Below are 18,766 nucleotides of genomic sequence, written 5' to 3' on the forward strand. Positions count from 1 at the left end.
CCTTGTTTGTAGATACCCTCGTATTGCCAGTTTTGTTATTGTATTTTCCATTTTTGCTTGGTTTGTTGCTTGGGTTGAGTGAACCACGCAAGATGTTTTAATACATGAATTGTTTTGTTGTTGATTTTATCTTGGTCTATATTTTATTCATCTTGTTTATGTATCTGTAGCCTTGGTTGAGAAGCGTGTGTTAAATCCTTGCAGGATTTCCTTCTGCTTTCCTGAGGAATTTCTGTAATGGCTTGTGACCTCTGAGGACCTGGAAAGACCATAGAAATCCTTCATCTTCTGTATATCTTGTTGTGTTTGACATTTTTATCCCATCCTTGCTCTAAAGAGCTCAATGCAACATAAGTGATTTCCCCTCTGTTTTATCCTCACAACCCTCTTTTGAGTTGGCTTGGCTGAGCCCCGTGGCGCAGAGTGGTAAGCTGCAGTACTGTTGTCCAAGCTCTGCTCACGACCTGAGTTCGATCCCGACGGAAGTCTGTTTCAGGTAGCCAGCTGAAGGTTGACTCAGCCTTCCATCCTTCCAAGGTTGGTCAAATGAGTCCCCAGCTTGCTGGGGGTAAAGGGAAGATGACTGGGGAAGGCACTGGCAAACCACCCCATAAACATAGTCTGCCTAGTAAACGTTGGGATGTGATGTCACCCCATGGGTCAGGAATGACCCGGTGCTTGCACTGGGGACCTTTACCTTTTTTTAGGCTGAGTTAGTGACTGGCCCAAAGGTTGTTTGAGTTTCATAGCCAAGTGAAGATTTGAACTTGCATCTCTTCAATCCCAGTCCACTGTTCTAAACACTGTATTGTGTTGGTTATCTGTTGTATTCATATATTCTTCTAGAAAGTAGAGATGGTTGTTGCAAAAGAAGCCCCCTTTAATGGTTAGGTTGGCAATCTGACTGCACCATCTGAGATGTGCAGGGAGTTGGGAATGTTTAGTCTGGAGAAGAGGAGGTTGAGGGGGGACATGATTGTTCTCTTTAAGTATTTGAAGGGCTTTCACTTAAGGGAGGGCAGGGAGCTATTCCTGTTGGCAGCAAAGGAGGACTCGCAGTAATGGGTTTAAATTGAGGGTGGAGAGGTACTGGGTGGATATTACGAAAGAAAGTTTTACAGTAAGAGTTGTTCAACAGTGGAATCAGCTACCTAGGGAGGTGGTGAGCTTCCCCTCACTGGCAGTCTTTAAGCAAAGGCTGGACAAACACTTGTCAGGGATGCTCTAGGCTGATCTTGCGTTGAGCAGGGGGTTGGACTAGATGGCCTGTATGGCCCCTGCCAACTCTATGATTCTATGCCCACCACAGCCTTTTGATGTGCAGATTTAGCAAGGAACCTTTGCTGATTGGCGATCTCATCTCTTTCCCTCTCTCCTGACAGTGCGCTGTGTGTGTTTTGTCTCTCCAGGGATCACCTAACTCCACCAACTCACTTTGCGCTGCGCCGGCGCTACCCGATCAAGAAGGCTCAGTATGCGTCCCTGGGGACTCTGCCTTCCATTTGCTGGGATGGTTATCGGCGGAAAACCAGGCTATCTACTCATAGCTCCTGCATGGTCCAGAGCCCGGTGACGGTGAAGATTGCTCGGCCAGACAGCAACATTGGCCGTTCCCCACTGTGAGTATTTTTCTAGATCCCCTTCATACAAGGAGCCTGCTGGCTGCATACAGGACGGCTCTCCAAGAAAGGCTTCATTGCACATGAAGCATCCTCTCTTTTTGCTGATTCTGCTTGCTAGATTGGTCGGTTGGTTGCACTGAAGCTGCCAAGCCATTTCTTCTAGATAGCAACAAAAAGGACACTTTCACTTGCAGGATCCTTCTCAAGGCCAAGCCTTATCAGACCGAGACCTGTCAGTATGACCGTTTAGACCAGGGGTGTCCATTCTTTTGGCTTCCCTGGGCCACATTGGAAGAAAAAGAATTGTCTTGGGCCGCACATATAATACACTAACACTAACTTGGGCCGCACATAAAATACACTAACGATAGCTGATTCATAAGAGCCAGCGTGGTGTAGTGGTTAAGAACGGTGGTTTGGAGCGGTGGACTCTGATCTGGAGAACCGGGTTTGATTCCCCACTCCTCCACATGCGCGGTGGAGGCTAATCCGGTGAACTGAATTTGTTTCCCTGCTCCTACACACGAAGCCAGCTGGGTGACCTTGGGCAATCATTCTCTCTCAGCCTCACCTATCTCACAAGGTGTCTGTTGTGGGGAAGGGAAGGTGATTGTAAGCCGGTTTGATTCTCCCTTAAGTGGCAGAGAAAGTCGGCATATAAAAACCAACTCTTCTTCTTCTTAAGTAAATTTACGATTTTGCGTTGGGCCGCATTCATAGCCGTCCTGGGCCCCATGCGGCCCAGGGGGCGCAGTTTGAACAAGCCTGGTTTAGACAGTCTCCACAGCTCATGGCTCTAGAGCAGGGGTACTCGCTCTGTTACTTGCATCTGGCTGTCCTCGGCCAGGGCCTTTTCACCCCACCCTGGTGAAACACCATGCCTGGTGAGGTTCAGGCCCTGCGGAACTTGAAGCAGTTCCGCAGGGCCTGTAAAACTGAGCTGTTCCACCAGGCACATGGTTGAGGACAGCGACGGCTTCCATCTGGCTGGCCTCCCCTCCCCCTCCTCCCCTCCCCCTCTGTTATGGTTCCTGCTATTATTACTGTTATTGTTGTTGTTATGATTATTGTACTTCTTGCTGCTATGGTTGAAGGCACCTGAATTTTATGATTTGTAGAATTTTACTGTAATTTGTGGATTGGTTTTAAAAAAATTAATGGTTGTGAGCTGCTTGTGAGCCTGACCTGATCAGGAAAGGGTGGCCTATAAATCCAATAAACAAATAAACAAGAGGGCTACATTTGCTATTACCATCAAGCTGAAGAACCACGTGGCCTTTGTGTGGCATGTTGTCACTATCCCTCATACACATACTGTAACATAACTATTGATATTAGCTATGTAACGACAACCTTATTTAAGTACCAGACTACCCCTGACTATGTAGGGTTGTCCGTTCCCACAACTATTGAACCTTAGCCAGCTCTTGTGCGGCTGGAGTGAGGGGAGGGGCTTCCCTGCCTGTCTTCTTGCTCTCTCCTCAGCACGCAGTAAAGCAAAGCTTCTTATGGGGTCAGGTAACTGAATGTGGGGGGTCTCAAAAAAATTGGCAACAGTGAATGGTTTCTTAATGATTTATTATCAGTAAACGTTTGATTTGTATACCTATTTTGTATACCTATATGCCCTGACCTGGATGGCCCAGGCTAGCCTGATCTCGTCAGATCTCGGAAGCTAAGCAGGGTCAGCCCTGGTTAGGATTTGGATAGGAGACCACCAAGGAAGTCCAGGGTTGCTATACAGAGGAAGGCACTGGCAAACCACCTCTGTTAGTCTCTTGCCTTGAAAACCCCATAAAGGGTCGCCATGAGTCGGGTGCGACTTGACGGCACTTTACAAACACACACATACCTATATACCCGGGGTCGCATAAAAATTTCTCGGGCGAAAAGGGGTCGCGAGTGGAAAAAGTTTTTAAAAGCCCTGTGGTAAAGCATCACGAGAACGTGAGAGTGCCGAAGTTCCTGCGGGAGAGCAGACTGACCATGAGCAAAGGGAGTAAAGCCCGCCTCCGCCCCACTGTGGACTCTGCTTGCTGTTTTCCCAGGTGGCTGGCCGTGGTTGTTGCACACTCTCTTCTCTGCGGTCAGCATACTGCCCTCTTGGCTGCCACCCAGGAGCTGGGATGAGAATGTGGAGGCTAAGAGAAGGGTGGGGAGTTGCTTGAGAGGATGGGCCCTTTTCTTCCATCCCTGGTCTGAAGATCAGGGACACTTGCAGCTAACCCATTCTTCAGTGGTTGTTTAAAGGTGGGATCCACCTGCTAACCACAAGCCCTACCCGACAGTGGTCTTGCTCTTTTACCTGAAACATTGGACAGGCGCCAGATTGGGGAACAGTGACGTGAAGAGTCACAGGTGGCTCCTGAGCCACTGCGTCAGTATCCCTGCTCTAGAATACTTTTTAATCTGCATCAGTGTGTTGGCTGTGACATCTGCATCAGTGTGTTGCTTTGTGAGGTCACAAGCCAGCCTCGATGTTGATCTGGACAGGCTTACCTGTGTTGTGCCATTTTGCCTAGATTTGGTCGAAGTGGGTGGGAATGAGGGATGGCCGCGATTCGGGTCTTGGGGTGCCGCGTCATGGTGGAGGAGCGCTCTCACCCTCTGTCACTGCCACATCTTCATCTTCCAGGTTGGATCAGCTGGCTTCTCCTTTGGCTTTCTCTCCAACGCCTAACAGTACCCTGGACCCGTGTGCAAAGGAAACTGTGTTGAGTGCCCTTAAGGAGAGTAGAAAGAGGAATGTGGAAGATGATGACCAAAGCTTCCAAAACAACCAGGAAAACAAGAGACGGTAAGAAGAAGAAGAGTTGGTTTTTATATGCTGACTTTCTCTACCACTTAAGGAAGAATCAAACCGGCTTACAATCACCTTCCCTTCCTCTCCCCACAACAGACACCCTGAGAGGTAAGTGGGGCTGAGAGAGCTCTAAGAGAGCTGAGACTAGCCGAAGGTCACCCAGCTGGCTTCATATGTAGGAGTGGGGAAACCAACCCAGTTCACCAGATTAGAGTCCGCTGCTCATGTGGAGGAGTGGGGAATCGAACCTGGTTCTCCACATCAGAGTCCATTGCTCCAAACCACCACTCTTAATCACTACACCACGCTGGCTCTACACCAATGTGGGACCAGCATGTTAGGGGTCCCAGACCCTGGGATTGGATGTCTTCAGGGAAGGTTTTGCTCAGGGATTAAGACCATCTGCATTGTTTCTCTTCAGTGGTAGTAGGCAGGAAATTGTTAACTCTGCCCATCAAGTTTGTATCCATTTCTTGGCTGCACTTTCTGGCTGAGGAGCAGCTAGTCTGGTTTTCAGGTCCGGAACTTCATGAGAGATAGAGGGGACAAGGGAATGTTCCTTTTGCTAGCGGTGAAGTGCCTGCACTAAGCCTAGGAAGTGGTACCCTTCTCCCCCATTGCGAACAAGAAACACTCTGCAAGTTGGGGCAAAGTCGGAGGTGTTTGTCCGGCTCGGCAACAAGCCTTTCTGGAGACAGCAGTGTGCAGTTGTGGTGGGTGCACATTCCATGGAGCCCCACTTTTTCCAGGCATGGGTGGATCTGTAGTTGCACGCCAAAACTGCAGGCTCTGTGCCACCTTCTTTCAACAGGAACTAGGGGGCAGGGGACATCAGTCCACCAATTGTGGCGTCCTCATTGGTGAGTGTTTATTTACCCAAGTGTAGTGCCTGGGTGGTGATGCCTATGGGCACCGTGTGAAGCCCCTTCCTCAGTTATCTGAGCCCTTATTTTCCTTGATGCCAGAGCAAACAGTGATGTTATGAGATATATACTCATTGGAGTCAGACAACAAGAATATGATTTTCTCCTTTTCAGAGTGAAGGCCTATGGCCACGTACAAATAAATTTTACTTACTTACTTACTTGAAAGGATTAGGTTTTTAGAGTGCTGAGATTTGTTTATTTTTTTTAAAAAAAACTTTTTTAGATATATTGTGATTTATGTTGATTTTAACATTGTTACTCACCCTGAGCCTGGCTTTGGCTGGGGAGGGCGGGCTAGAAATTGAAAATAATTAAATAAATAAATAAAGAATAAGCTGGAGAGTGGCATTGACCCAACTCAGTGATTCAGTGATCCACTTGCCCCTTTTGGGTCCAACATCTTGGCCCTGCTCTGATTTTTTTCACATACAAATTCTTTTCTTCCTGCAGGCGCCATGACAGCAGCGGAAGCGGACAGTCTGCATTTGAGCCCCTGGTGGCCAACGGAGCCCTGGCATCTCTGGTACCCAAGTGAGTCCAGGAACTCTGTTGTGTAACCCTGTTTCCTTGGGGATGCCACTTGGTTAGGCTGGGTGGGGGGAAGAAGAAGAGGAGTTAGTTTTTATACACCGACTTTCTCTACCACTTAAGGGAGACTCACCTTACAATCATCTTCCCTTCCCCTCTCCTGTGAGGTAGGTGGGGCTGAGAGAGCTCTAAGAGAGCTGTGACTTGCCCAAGGTCACCCAGTTGGCTTAGTGTGTAAGAATGGGGAAACAAATCCAGTTCACCAAATTAACCTCTGCCACTCCAAACCAGCGCTCTTAACCACTACACCACGCTGGAGAAATGAAGATGGGTAGCGCACTGGTAATCTTTGACTCCTTCCCTAGGCCTGGTTCCCTGAAGCGGAGCCTCATCTCCCACTGTTTGGACAACTGCTCCTCCAAGAGGTCGCGCACGTCTTCCCTCAGTTCCGTGAACAGCCTTTACGTGGGCGGCATTCCCAGCTCCATCCGGAATGCCATCGCCAGCTCCTACAGCTCCACCCGAGGCCTCTCTCAGGTACGCCGGTCCTTGGTGCTTGGCACAGCGTATGGCTCTGAGTTAGTGCTAGAATTTTCAACTGCCAAAGCAGTCTTATTTAACCAGACTTACAGGGTGATGCAGAAGAGTGGGGTGGGACTGATTTCTTCTTGCTTCTCTGCCATGCTCTTCCCTCCCTTAGCTGTGGAAGAGAAGCGGCCCAAGCACTTCTCCTCTCTCCAGCCCGGCTTCCTCCCGTTCGCAGACTCCTGAAAGGCCTAACAAGAAAGCGAGGTACCCCGACTCCAGCCTCATGTGAGTGTTTTTTTTTAAATTATTTTCAATGTAAAGGGGAATACAGAAAAGGGAGGAGGGGGAAAAAGGGGAATAAGGGTATCAACAATAGATTTGGAAAAAAACGAGAAAAATAAAAAAGCAAATCAATCAGTTGACAGTGCCAGGCTATTCATCACTGTTTTACGACCGAAACAACTGCCCTGCTTAAAGAGAAAAGTTTTTGCATTACTGCCTCATGTGAGTGTTGTTTCTCCATTCCATCCTGATATGAGGCATTGCGATGCTTCTGTCGGCGGAGGTTTTTTTGGAGGAGCTAGGTCTCCTGCGTAGGCTCTGGATTGTGACTGGTCACTTTGGTTTCTTCTTGGGGAATCTCCCACTGCGTTTACCAGCAGAGTTGAACCAAGCTAGGTTTTAGGAGACGGTGTGGCATAATTACCAAGGGAATGAGCTATGATCTGGGAGGTTTCGGGTTCAAATCTCATCTCAGCCATATATCTGCCAGATGGCCTTAAATAAGCCCCTGCCCCTGAGCCCCCTTCCCACATCTGGATTTTTTAAAATAGTGTTGGCCTGATTTTTAAATGCCTTGTGTTTTAACGGCTTTGCTTTTAATGGTTTTTCCTATTAGTTGTAAGCTGTAGATCTCTGGAGAAGGCAGCATATATATTTTCTAAATAAAAAAATCTGCAGTATGAGAGCCAGTGTGGTGTAGTCGTTAAGAGTGGTGATTTGGAGCGGTGGACTCTGATCTGGAGAACCAGGTTTGATTCCCCACTCCTCTACATGAGCGGTGGAGGCTAATCTGGTGAACTGGACTTGTTTCCCCATTTCTCCACATGAAGCCAGCTGGGTGACCTTGGGCAAGTTACAGTCCTTTTAGAGGTCTCTCAGCCCCATAGGGTGTCTCTTGTGGGGAGGGGAGGGGAAGGTGATTGTGAGCCGGTTTGATTCTGCCTTAAGTGGTAGAGAAAGTCAGCGTATAAGAACCTCCTCCTCTTCTTCCTCCTCCTGTAGTACAGGGCTGCGGTAAGGTGATAGGCCTGGTTGATTATATGTAACACTTTTAGCATTACTGTGCTGGATGCTCTGATAGCACCATTTTTCTGTGTAATAGTGTGTGTTTGCCATGACCTGGATGGCCCAGGCCAGCCTGATCTCGTCAGCTCTCAGAAGCTAAGCAGGGTCAGCCCTGGATAGTATTTGGATGGGAGACCACCAAGGAAGTCCAGGGTTGCTGTGCAGAGGAAGGCACTGGCAAACCACCTCTGTTAGTCTCTTGCCATTAAAACCCCAAAAAGGGGTCGCCATAAGTCAGCTGCAACTTGACGGCGCTTTACACACACACAGTATGGTGCTGCTGCGCTCGTCTTGTTTGTGGGCTTCCTAGAGGCACCTGGTTGGCCACTGTGTGAACAGACTACTGGACTTGATGGGCCTTGGTCTGATCCTGCAGGGCCTTTCTTATGATGTTCACACACACAGTGTGTGTGTTTGGGGGTATGCGCGAAATTATTCCATGAAAGGATAGGGCTGGCTCTTCTGACAAGAAAATTTTGGGACCATTGCAAGGTGAGGGGTGAGTGGGACCTAACCTCAGGCTGAAGTCTGGCGTTTGAAGCAGCAGCGATAGAAGTGAGTTGCGAAGAGTTCTCTTAATTTTCTTCTCCATTTGCTGCAGAGAGGCTGAGTCTCACCAATCCAACACGTCAACGCCGGTGAAGGCAAACGCGGAGAAGCAGGCAGAGAAGAGTGAGTGTGAGTGCTTAGGGGACGTGCTAAAAAGAGGGGGCATATTGGGCAGGAGCATAAGCAAGACCTTTCTGTGGATAGAATCATAGAGTTGGAAGGGGCCATACAGGCCATCTGGTCCAACCCCCTCCTTAATGCAGGATCAGCCTAGAGCATCCCCAGCCTAGAGCATCCCTGACAAGTGTTTGTCCAGCCTTTGTTTAAGACTGCCAGTGAGGGGGAGCTCACCACCTCCCTAGGTAGCTGATTCCACTGTCGAACAATTCTTACTGTAAATTTTTTCCCCTAATATCCAGCCGGTACCTTTCCCCCCGCAATTTAAACCCATTATTGTGAGTCCTATCCTCTGCTGCCAAAAGGAACAGCTCCCTGCCCTCCTCTAAGTGACAGCCCTTCAGATACTTCAAGAGAGCAATCCTGTCCCCCCTCAACCTCCTCTTCTCCAGACTGAACATTCCCAGCTCCCTCAGCCTTTCCTCATAGGGCTTGGTTTCCAGGCCCCTTATCATCCTCGTCGCTCACACCTTGCGGGATTGAACCCGGTGTGAGGATTTTCTTTTGTTTTTTTCCGATTCACAGGATTGGTGGGGAGAGGAATGTGTGTCCATAAATGCACAGGAAAAACCACCTGCAGGCCTTTTGCAAACTTATTATTGTGTAGCTGTGGTAATATCTCCTGCCATGATTTTGATGTGTTCGGGACTCATAGACAAATGTTGCCCGATGCTAGTGGTGCAGAAGCTCAATTCTCCTTTGGGTTCAGCATTGTCGCATGCTTAAACCCGGCTTGCTGACTCTGGCCTCCTTCTCCAGATGCAGAAACACCCGTGCCGAATAGGCACAGCTCTCTAAGCTTGCAGTCCTCATCTAGCGGCAACAGCAAACGCAAGCGCAAGATCCAGCTGCTCTCTGCTCGGCGTGGAGAGAATTTCACCTTGGTATGTGTCTTCCATCCTTCCGCGACTTTTTTCCATGTCCTGTGCTAAGGGGTGTCTTGAGATCAAAGTTCAGGCTGCCCTGTGGAGCAGGCTAGTGATGGGGGTGTCAAAGGGGAGTGACATGGGCTTTATTCAAGTCCTGCTCCTTGCTCTGTGTCCATATGAACAAACAAGTGTTGTAGAGTAACACCGTTCCTCCTTTCGTCGGTTCACATGATCCGAGGTTGAACCCTGAGGGTGAGCATTTTGACATGGCAGGCCATCTTTCTCCTCTTGGTGTCTGCTCAGTGGCAGGGTATAGCACCCACCTGCATTTGCATTTTTCTCAGCAGCCTCCTCCGCCTCAGGTGGGCTATGCTGTCACTTCTGAGGACTTGGATGCAGAAAAAAAGGCAACTCTGCAGTGGTTCAACAAGGTCTTGGAGGAGAAAACTGGTAAGAGAACACCTCCTTTGCTCCTAGCTACTTGGGTGTGATTTTCTGTAAATTACAGAACTGAGAGGGGGACAGCCCCAAATGGCTAAAGGGGACGGGCTGTGGCTCAGTGGTAGAGCATCTGCTTGGCATGCAGAAGGCCCTAGGTTCAATCCCTGGCATCTCCAGTTAAAGGGACTAGGCAGGTAAGTGATGTGAAAGACCTCTGCCTGAGACCCTGGAGAGCCATGGAGAGGGGCCGTGGCTCAGTGGTAGAGCCTCTGCTTGGCATGCAGAAGGTCCCAGGTTCAATCTCCAGCATCTCCAGTTAAAGGGACTAGGCAAGTAGTTGATGTGAAAGACCCCTGCCTGAGACCCTGGAGAGCTGCGGCCGGCCTGAGTAGAAAATACTGACTTCGATGGACCAAACGTCTGATTCAGTATAGGGTAGCTTGATGTGTTCATGTGAATGGAAGAGTGGTGGAGTACAAATGGAAAAGGGAGAGGGACATTGGGTCTCGTCTTGCTTAGGCCTTGGAGTGACTAACCCGCACAGTCTCTTCAGGGCATTGTTGGCTTTGTGTCTCTGGAGCCCTGGTGCTTTTTGTAGATGAAATGGCCTTTTGGGGGTTCGCTTAGCTGGAGGCCTTGAAACAAACGCAGAGAGAGACCTTGAATGAGAGAAAAGTTTAAGTTTTATTTTACCGGTAAAAGGAGACATCAAACCCCTAGCCATGGGGCTAGAAGATGATGTCTCAAAGGTACAATTGAAGGCCAATAGCTTATATAGTACAGAGAATGAAACGTATCACTTAAGCATACATCTGAACAGTGGTCTGATAGTCCTATGATGTGACCACGATAATTTTTGACATAAGATCCTTTTTGACAAGTTGGTGTGTTCTCTGTGTTCAAAGTTCTACTCTCTGTCTCTCGCTTCTATTAACTATGAGTAAATATACAACAAGCAAGAACAAGCCAACATGCCAATTCGATCCTGTTGTTCCATGTCACCCCACCACTGTGACTTCTATCATCCAGCCCCCAACTAGACCATTTCCACCTCACTTTTCCAGCCTGGTTTTTCTCCCCAACAGATTCTACCCCAACCACATCTGCAGAGACCGCCTCCCCATCCAGTACCTTGTCCTCGCTGATGCCCGCTAAGCCCGCCTCTGTGCCGTTGGCTGGCATGGCTGTGGGGACCAATCCGCTTCTGGAGAGCCTGAAGAAGATGCAAGAGGGACACAGCGGTGTGGTGCAGGCAGGTCAGTCCTGAGGGGCGGGCATCAGGGTCTTGTCGCTCTTCCTTCAGAAGCACCAAAGGCCAGCAGAGAGCTCACTTGACCAGAGCACTGGCTCCTTGTAAACCAGTGTATATTCCCTTTGGAAGCCCTACTGGCAGCTCCAAGAGGGACGGCTTCTTCCCGTCACGCCGCAGTTGTTACTGGTTGTTTTCTGAAATACCGTGAACACTTTCCTCTTTCAGTTGGCATTTGGAATTTTGTTGGGTTTTTCTCTCTAATGTGTTAGTTTACAGCACTGGTTCCCAACCAGGGATCCGTGGACCCCCAGGGGTCCGCGAGAACTAAATTAAGGTCCGCGAAACAAAGTTATAAACCCATAATAAATTAATATTTTCAATTAAAAGTTCTCTATTGTAAAAATATATATTCAAATATTATTCTAAGTTTAATGTTTAACTAACAGTTATGATTACAGTTTATTTTCAAATTCTCTGAATTTTTATTTTGAACCTTGGGGTCCCTTCACCGAACAAAAAAGTCCTAGTGGTCCCTGGTCAAAAAAAGGTTGGGAATCACTGGTTTACAGGGTGTTATGACAATTAGCCTTGGGTGCATATGTTAGAAGTCAGAAACGTATTGAGAGGCCAAAGGTCTCAAATCGTGTTGGAATTTTGAGATCAGGAAGTGGGCGCCACAAAAAATCCACTCTGGTGGGGGCTGGAGAAAATCACAGAATGGCTGCTATTGGGTTTTGGAGCACATCATCTCCCTACGATGGAGGCTGCTGTTTCTGAATGGGTGCTCCCTGCAGACCCCAAAGTTCATGCCCTCGGGGTACTTCTGAAACTCCTTCTCAAGAATTGGCTGTTTGCTTTGGATATGAAGCAAATGTGTGTGGGGGGGCTTAGTGTCCATGGGTGCCACGTTGGGGATCACTGCGATGGGCTTTTCAGTGACTTGGTACAGAGCCTTCATTAAGCAATTTCCAAACCTATTAAAAAAGAGATCAAGGAGAGTCTGCTGCAACAGACCAGTTTGCAGGGATTAAGGGACCAAGCCAGCATGGTGTAGCGGTTAAGAGCGGTAGCTAGGAGTGGTGGAGTCTGATCTGGAGAACCGGGTTTGATTCCCCGCTCCTACACACAAAGCCAGCTCGGTGACCTTGGGCTAGTCACAGCTCTCTCAGCCCCACCCACCTCACAGGGTGTCTGTCGTGGGGAGGGGAAGGGAAGGTGATTGTAAGCCGGTTTGAGTCTCCCTTAAGTGGTTGAGGAAGTCGGCATATAAAAACCAACTCTTCTTTATGTCATGCATAATTTGGGGGTTTCTGCCAAACCAAACTGAAAAGGTTGCTCTAGAAAATACTAAAATTACTGTGCACCATATTGAAATTTATATATTTGTAAAGTTAAAAACATAAGGCCTGTATCATAGGCAAGTCATTCACAGTCAGTGAATATTGGGTCCTACTTTGGTCATTGTACGATTTTACATCAAATGCGTATGAGTTTCATGTATTTATTGGCTGTGAATGACTCGCCTATGATACAGGCCTTATGTTTTTGACTACTGTGCACCATATTGAAATGTATTTATTTGTAATTTTAGTAATTTCTAGCTCAGCTTTTTCAGGTTGGATTCAACATTTTGGTTGAGTTTAATTTGATTTCCTCCCCCCCTTTTGTTGTGGTTTCTGCCAAACATCATAGGTGGCATATGCTTAACACACCTTCTCCCCCACCGTGTTTGACAATGAGCCACTGAATGTTTGGCTTCTGTCACACATACAAATTTGGGCATTGCCGACAGATAAATTAGCCTTGCTTCTGCCGGGGTGACGCTTGTCCTCCTTTGACCTGCGCTAACGAATGTGAAAGAGCCCCGTGGTGCAGAGTGGTCAGCTGCAGTCCCGCAGTCCAAGCTCTGCTCACAACCTGAGTTTGATCCTGATGGAAGTCGGTTTTAGCTAGCCAGCACAAGGTTGACTCAGCCTTCCATCCTTCCAAGGTCAGTAAAATGAGGACCTAGCTTGCTGGAGGTGAAGTGTAGACAACTGGGGAAGGCGATGGCCAGCCACCCCATAAACATAGTTTGCCTAGTAAACGTCGTGATGTAACATCTTCAAGTACTTGAAGGGCTGTCATTTAGAGGATGCTGCCGAGTTGTTTTCTGTTGCTCCAGAAGGTCGCACCAGAACCAACGGGTTGAAATTAAATCAAAAGAGTTTCCGTCTAGACATTAGGAAGAATTTTTTAACAGTTAGAACGGTTCCTCAGTGGAACAGGCTTCCTCGGGAGGTGGTGAACTGTCCTTCCCTGGAGTTTTTTAAGCAGAGGCTAGATGGTAATCTGTCAGCAATGCTGATTCTATGACCTTAGGTAGATGATGAGAGGGGAGGGCATCTTCTGGGCGTGGAGTAGGGGTCACTGGGGGTGTGGAGGTAGTTGTGAATTTCCTGCATTGTACAGGGGGTTGGACTAGATGACCCTGGTGGTCCCTTCCAACTCTATGATTCTATGATCACCCCCCATGGGTAAGTAATTACCTGGTGCTTGCGCAGGGGACGGCCTTTACCTTTTAAAATTATTGTGTTCTGCATTCTGGATTCACTAATCACAAAGAAAAGGATGTCCTGAGTATGTCATTCCTCACATAGACGCTAGATTTATAAGTTTCTCCTGCTTCTTTCAGATGCCGCTTCTACCACACAGACTCCTCAGACAACAGCCCATGCAGTTTCCCTGGAGTTAGGCTCCCCTACGTCTGCGACCTCATCGGAAGCCAAGCCCTCGCTCACGCTAACTGGACCTCCTTCCTCGGCTCCTTCTTCCTCCCCTGCTGCCCAGCCTGCCAGCAGTATGAGCAGCTTGGTAACAACTTCCTCTGAATTGGGCCAAACCCCCTCGAGGCCCTCCTCGGCCCCAAAGCCAAGCATCCTCTTTGGAATGCTCACCAGCCCTCCAGCCAGCCAGCCCGCTGCAACAACAGCAGCCGCAGCGTCTTCTGTTTCCAACACCGCGCCTGTATTCAAACCTATCTTTGGCAGCGTGGCAAAAGTTGAGAGCGCCGGTTTCTCTGCAGGCAGCACCGTCACCCCGTCTCCTGGGACGGCACCCTCCTCTGCTCCTACTCCTCCTGCTACCCTCAGCAGCAGCAGCACGTTCAAGCCCATCTTTGGGAGCGTGTCCCCAATGGCTACTGCTGCCCCATCCACCACCACGGGGTCTTTCTTTTCATTCAAGAACACCCCTCAGCCAGCTCTGGCCGCCAGTCTGCCCGCCACCACCTCGAGCACATTGTCCGGATTTCCTGTTCTCTCTGAGTCTGTTGTGACCACAGCGATGTCTCCCTCGGCCACAGTCAGCGGGACGACAGTCTCGACGGGCACACCAGTGTTCAGCTTCGGCCTGGGCGTGCCAGCTGCCACCTCTGCACCCAGCACCACGGCGGCTGTCACCACTGCATCGTCCCAGCCCTTCATGTTTGGAGTCCCCTCCAGCGGCGCTGCGGCCTCCAGCTCAGCTGCAGCGCCGCTTTTCCAGTTCGGGAAGCCATCGACCACCTCTGGACCCAGCAACGCCATGGCGAGCTCTGCCTTCAGCCAGGCACCCGCCAGCACAGCGGATTCTGTTCCTGGCAGCACCACCACCGCTGCCACAGGCTTCGGTATCTTCAGCAGCGGGGCCACCACCACTCAGGCCCCGTCTGCCGCACCGCCTTCAACGCAGCCCACACTGACATTTGGGTCCTGCCCTTCTGCTTTCAGCGGGGCCTTTGCCACCCCTTCGAAACCACCCCCTCCGTACACCGGGGATGCCAGCCAGCTGACTTTTGAGCCCGGCGTCCCTGACGGGCAGCAGCAGCAGCTCAGCACCAAGCCGGCAGCCAGCCCAGTGAACTTTGGAACGCCCTTCAACTTCTCTGGCTCGGTCGCTCAATCCGCTGCACAGCCAGCGTTTGGCAGCACCGCGCAGGCGACCTTTGGCGGGACCGGGCCTCTAGCATCCTTCGGCGCCAAAAGTACCGCCCAGCCTGCGTTCGGAGCCACGACGTCCATCTTCTCCTTCGGGACGGCCACCACATCAGCTGTGTCAGGTTTTGGATCCAACACCCAGACGACGAACAGCAGCACAGGGGTCTCGGTGTTTGGCAGCGCTGCCCCGTCTCCATTCACGTTCGGGGCCTCGAACGCGCCAACGGCGGCAGGTGGCACCTTCGGGATGGGAGCTCCGGCGGCAGCGGGGGGCTCCAGCGCCCCCATGGTGGGCTTCAGCTTCGGTGGGCAGAGCGGGACTGTGGGTGCAGTGGCGCCCTTCGCCTCTTCCTTGCCACAAATCCCGCTGGGTGCACCGAGCCAGAATACGCCCTTTGCTTTCAATACCCCTGGCACTCCAGAGAACAAGCCAGCATTTGGAGGTGAGGTGTCTTCTGAATGGTTGGACAGCCAACCATTCTCTCTGGCACGGTGGGGGGTGGGGAGAGAGAGCAGGGGACCCGATGCAGCTGAGTGCTGCCTTCATTGTAATTTTCAATTAAGGGTCTGGGCCAAGGAAGTATTTCTTCACACAATGCCTAGTTAAATTGTGGAACTCCCTGCCCCAGGATGTGGTGGTGGCTGCCAAGTTAGAAGGCTTTAAGAGGGGAGTGGACATGTTCGTGGAGGAGAGGGCTATCTATGGCTACTAGTCACAATGGATGCTAGATATGATGCATACCTATTATCTCCAGGATCAGAGGAGCATGCCTATTATATTAGTTGCTGTGGAACACAGGCAGGATAATGCTGCTGCAGTCGTCTTGCTTGTGGGCTTCCTAGAGGCACCTGGTTGGCCACTGTGTGAACAGACTGCTGGACTTGATGGGCCTGGGTCTGATCCAGTATGGCCTATGTTCTTATGTTCTTATGTTCTCTTTTTCACTGTGGAAGTGAGCCTTTTTTTGATGACGATTCTGCATCCAGAGATCCCCATGGCAAAATTTTGAGAATGGATGTGCACCAATGGCTCGTGCAAACTGGGTGTGAATTTCAGCTTTCAAAACTTGGGGCGTCACTCTCCTGCGCTGCGGAGTAACTCTCGGCGCTTTGGTTTGGGCTTGGGGCAGGCGGGTTGAGTTTGAAGAGGCAGATACCGCAGGGTCCTTTCCTGGGAAGTTAAGACGGCCGACTCCACACTGTCTCGTCCTGCGGGCCTTACTTTGGAAAGAGATGCCATGAAAAGAGGGAGAAAGGGGCGAGACAGCGGAGGAACTGTTGTCCTCACTCCCAGCTATAGGAAGGAGAGAGCAAAGAACCCAATTGCTGACTGCTTCTCATTTACTGTGATAGAGGACAGGTCTCATTTACCCTTTCCATCCTCATAACTTCTTCAGTGCTCCTCTAACTTAACCGTTGTTTCGTCTTCTAGGAACTCCTACCCCCACTTTTGGGCAGAGCTCTCCTGCACCGGGAGGAACTACTGGGGGCAGTAACCTTTCTTTTGGAACCCTCATCCCCCCAGCCTTTGGAGGATCAGGGCCTACATTTGGTAAGATTCTGGGGTTTTGAGCACCGTTGGGTTTTTCAGCTCTTGAATTGGAGGGATTCTTTATTCCTTGGTCAACGTTTTATGAGACTTCCTTGTTTCCCTGTCCCTCCAGCTTGAAAGGGAAGGGTAGGGGTTAAAAATGTGTGTAGCATCTCCCTTGAATTTGGACTTTGTTGTGTTATGCTTGTGGGGCTAGAGAGATCTGAAAGGATTTTGAGGCTGCTGCATGTAAAACTGCTGTGTGTGTGTGGGGCGGGGGGGTCTTCTGCCTTGGGAAAAGGCCAAAGACGACCTTGCTTCTCTCCTCTTCTTCCAGGGCCATCGGCACCTGCATTCTCCATTGGGGCAGGAACCAAAACGAGCCGGCAACGGTTGCAGGCCCGACGGCAGCATACCCGTAAAAAGTAGCCAGGAGCTTCTTGCTTGGACTGCAGCTTCTGGCTTTACTCATTCAGAGTCCTGGGCTGGCCTTACGAATCAAGGGAGATGCGGTTCTGGCCTCTGTCCTTAACGAGGCTGGCCCAGCAGTCTCGTTCTGTGAAATCCACAGGAAATTACTTTGGATTGCAGCAAGTTTGTTTTTGTTTTTTACCCCCTCAAGCAGGACAGGGGAAACCAAGCCCTTTTTACTTGAACAATCCATGGCTGAGTCTGGATGGAATTTTGTACGTTATCTGCTATCTTCCCTTCCCCGTATGGAATAGTCTCCCATGGGTCTGTCTTCCCCAGGTCCTTGCCTTCTCTAACCTCAGCCCTGACACCTAGGTTTGGCTGCCAAGCAAGGGTGGTATGTAAGGGGGGGGGGAAGGCACGTCCCAACTTGCAGCCAACTCCTTTTCTATCATCCCCTCTCTGCCTCTCCCTCCTCCACTCACCCTGCTCCCCCAGTATTTTAAAATTCCTTATATGGTATCCCCTGATCCTGGCACAGGCCAGCTCTTAGAAGCCCTTCCCCAAGATGCTGTCGTGCATCTCCAGTCTCCACTGATCTCCAAGGTGAACCTTCTCCAGTTTGTGGATCGTCTTCTTCCACAGGGGAAGCCCACCCTGTCAAGGTTTTGTGGCTTCACGAGGGGCGGGGGGGCTCTCGGTTGAAACACTAATCACAGTCGAAGGCGGCTGCAGGGCTGGTTCAGAAGTCCCGGTGACGATGGGTTTTCCGGAGTCCCCCCGTCCTCTGCCGCTCGTCTGAGCCAGCGAGGCTCTGCTGAAGTACCCAGTTCTTCTCTCTCCCCTTCCCAAATTCTCTGTGTTTGTTCACTGTACGTTTGTGCTCTAATTCTTCTTTTTTTTCTTATTTGCTCTGTGAATCGAGTTTGGAGGAAGAACTTAATTGTATGTATGGCGGCATGTTGATAATGCCGGACTTGCTGTAATACATTTTTTGGGGGGTTGCCTGTCTCCAGCGGAGACGAGCCCCGCCTAATTGGGTGTGGACGGTAGCATCACTGTGTGGCTACGAGCGTTGAATGAACTTGAACGTGAAGCGTCGTGCTGATTGGAAGGCCGGCAGCGGGAGGGGGGAGGGGGCCCGTTTCCCAAACCGCTCAGTGGTTCAGGGGCCCCGCTCGAAGGTCGGATGCCTTCCTCTCCCGTTCACTGGGAGGGTCGCAGCTTCTGTTGGGGAAGGGTCCCGGTGGAAGAGAAATCGCCACAAAAGAATTTATCTAACGCTTGGCATGAGCCAAAATGCACGCCTGTTGCTCTCTTTTCCCAGTGGATTTCTTCCTGCATTTGCAGGCATTGTAGAAGAGAGACTCAACAAGTAGAATTTCTCCCTCCTGGGAAAAGGGGATTGGCATTAGAATCCCCACCACCTCCTCCCCAGTCCTGAAGTGCAAATCCAGCTGCCGGCTCTTTTTAAATACATTGGAGACAACCGTGTGAATGTGTGCGTGCGCCTGCCTAAACTCTAAATTAAAAAAAAATATTTAAACATTTTTTAACGAAATAAAACTTTATTTTTATATTTAAGCTAAATTGCCTTTGAATTCCTTCAAGCTTGGTTCATAGAGGTGTGAAAGTACAAAGCTGTTTGTTAGGAACCGGCCTTGCGCAGTTGTGGGGGTGGGGGAGGCAGGCATGCTTGTCTGCTCACCGCTACCTCCTCACGTGGGCCGGCGTTTCGTATGTTTTTTGTGTTTAGAATGTGGAACGTGGCTAAGTTGTTTTTTTTTAAAAAAACGCTTTGAGAGCTCTTGCACGTTTAGATGGTG

The 18,766-nt window shown here is 50.0% G+C and overlaps 1 protein-coding gene across 1 annotated transcript; it reads left to right on the forward strand.

The window, feature by feature from the left end:
* The first annotated feature begins 1,409 nt into the window (after positions 1 to 1,409).
* LOC130491353 (nuclear envelope pore membrane protein POM 121-like) lies at positions 1,410 to 17,001 on the forward strand. Its single transcript, XM_056865071.1, has 12 exons — positions 1,410 to 1,619; positions 4,258 to 4,419; positions 5,802 to 5,882; positions 6,245 to 6,416; positions 6,580 to 6,692; positions 8,356 to 8,426; positions 9,240 to 9,364; positions 9,697 to 9,799; positions 10,876 to 11,046; positions 13,717 to 15,441; positions 16,431 to 16,550; positions 16,867 to 17,001. Exons 1-12 carry the CDS (start codon positions 1,555 to 1,557, stop codon positions 16,956 to 16,958), a joined length of 3,000 nt encoding a protein of 999 aa, XP_056721049.1. The 5' UTR covers positions 1,410 to 1,554; the 3' UTR covers positions 16,959 to 17,001.
* Positions 17,002 to 18,766: the final 1,765 nt, after the last annotated feature.

Source organism: Euleptes europaea, chromosome 19 (assembly GCF_029931775.1).
Source record: "Euleptes europaea isolate rEulEur1 chromosome 19, rEulEur1.hap1, whole genome shotgun sequence".
NCBI classification, from domain to species: Eukaryota; Metazoa; Chordata; class Lepidosauria; order Squamata; family Sphaerodactylidae; genus Euleptes; species Euleptes europaea.

Bases quoted from the DNA above. Each gene is read 5' to 3' on its own strand.
- LOC130491353 (XM_056865071.1), top strand. From the start codon at position 1,555: ATGGTCCAGAGCCCGGTGACGGTGAAGATTGCTCGGCCAGACAGCAAC. The intron at 6,417-6,579 runs GTACGCCGGTCC...TCCCTCCCTTAG, and splicing joins CCACCCGAGGCCTCTCTCAG to CTGTGGAAGAGAAGCGGCCC. The intron at 9,365-9,696 runs GTATGTGTCTTC...TTTTCTCAGCAG, and splicing joins GTGGAGAGAATTTCACCTTG to CCTCCTCCGCCTCAGGTGGG.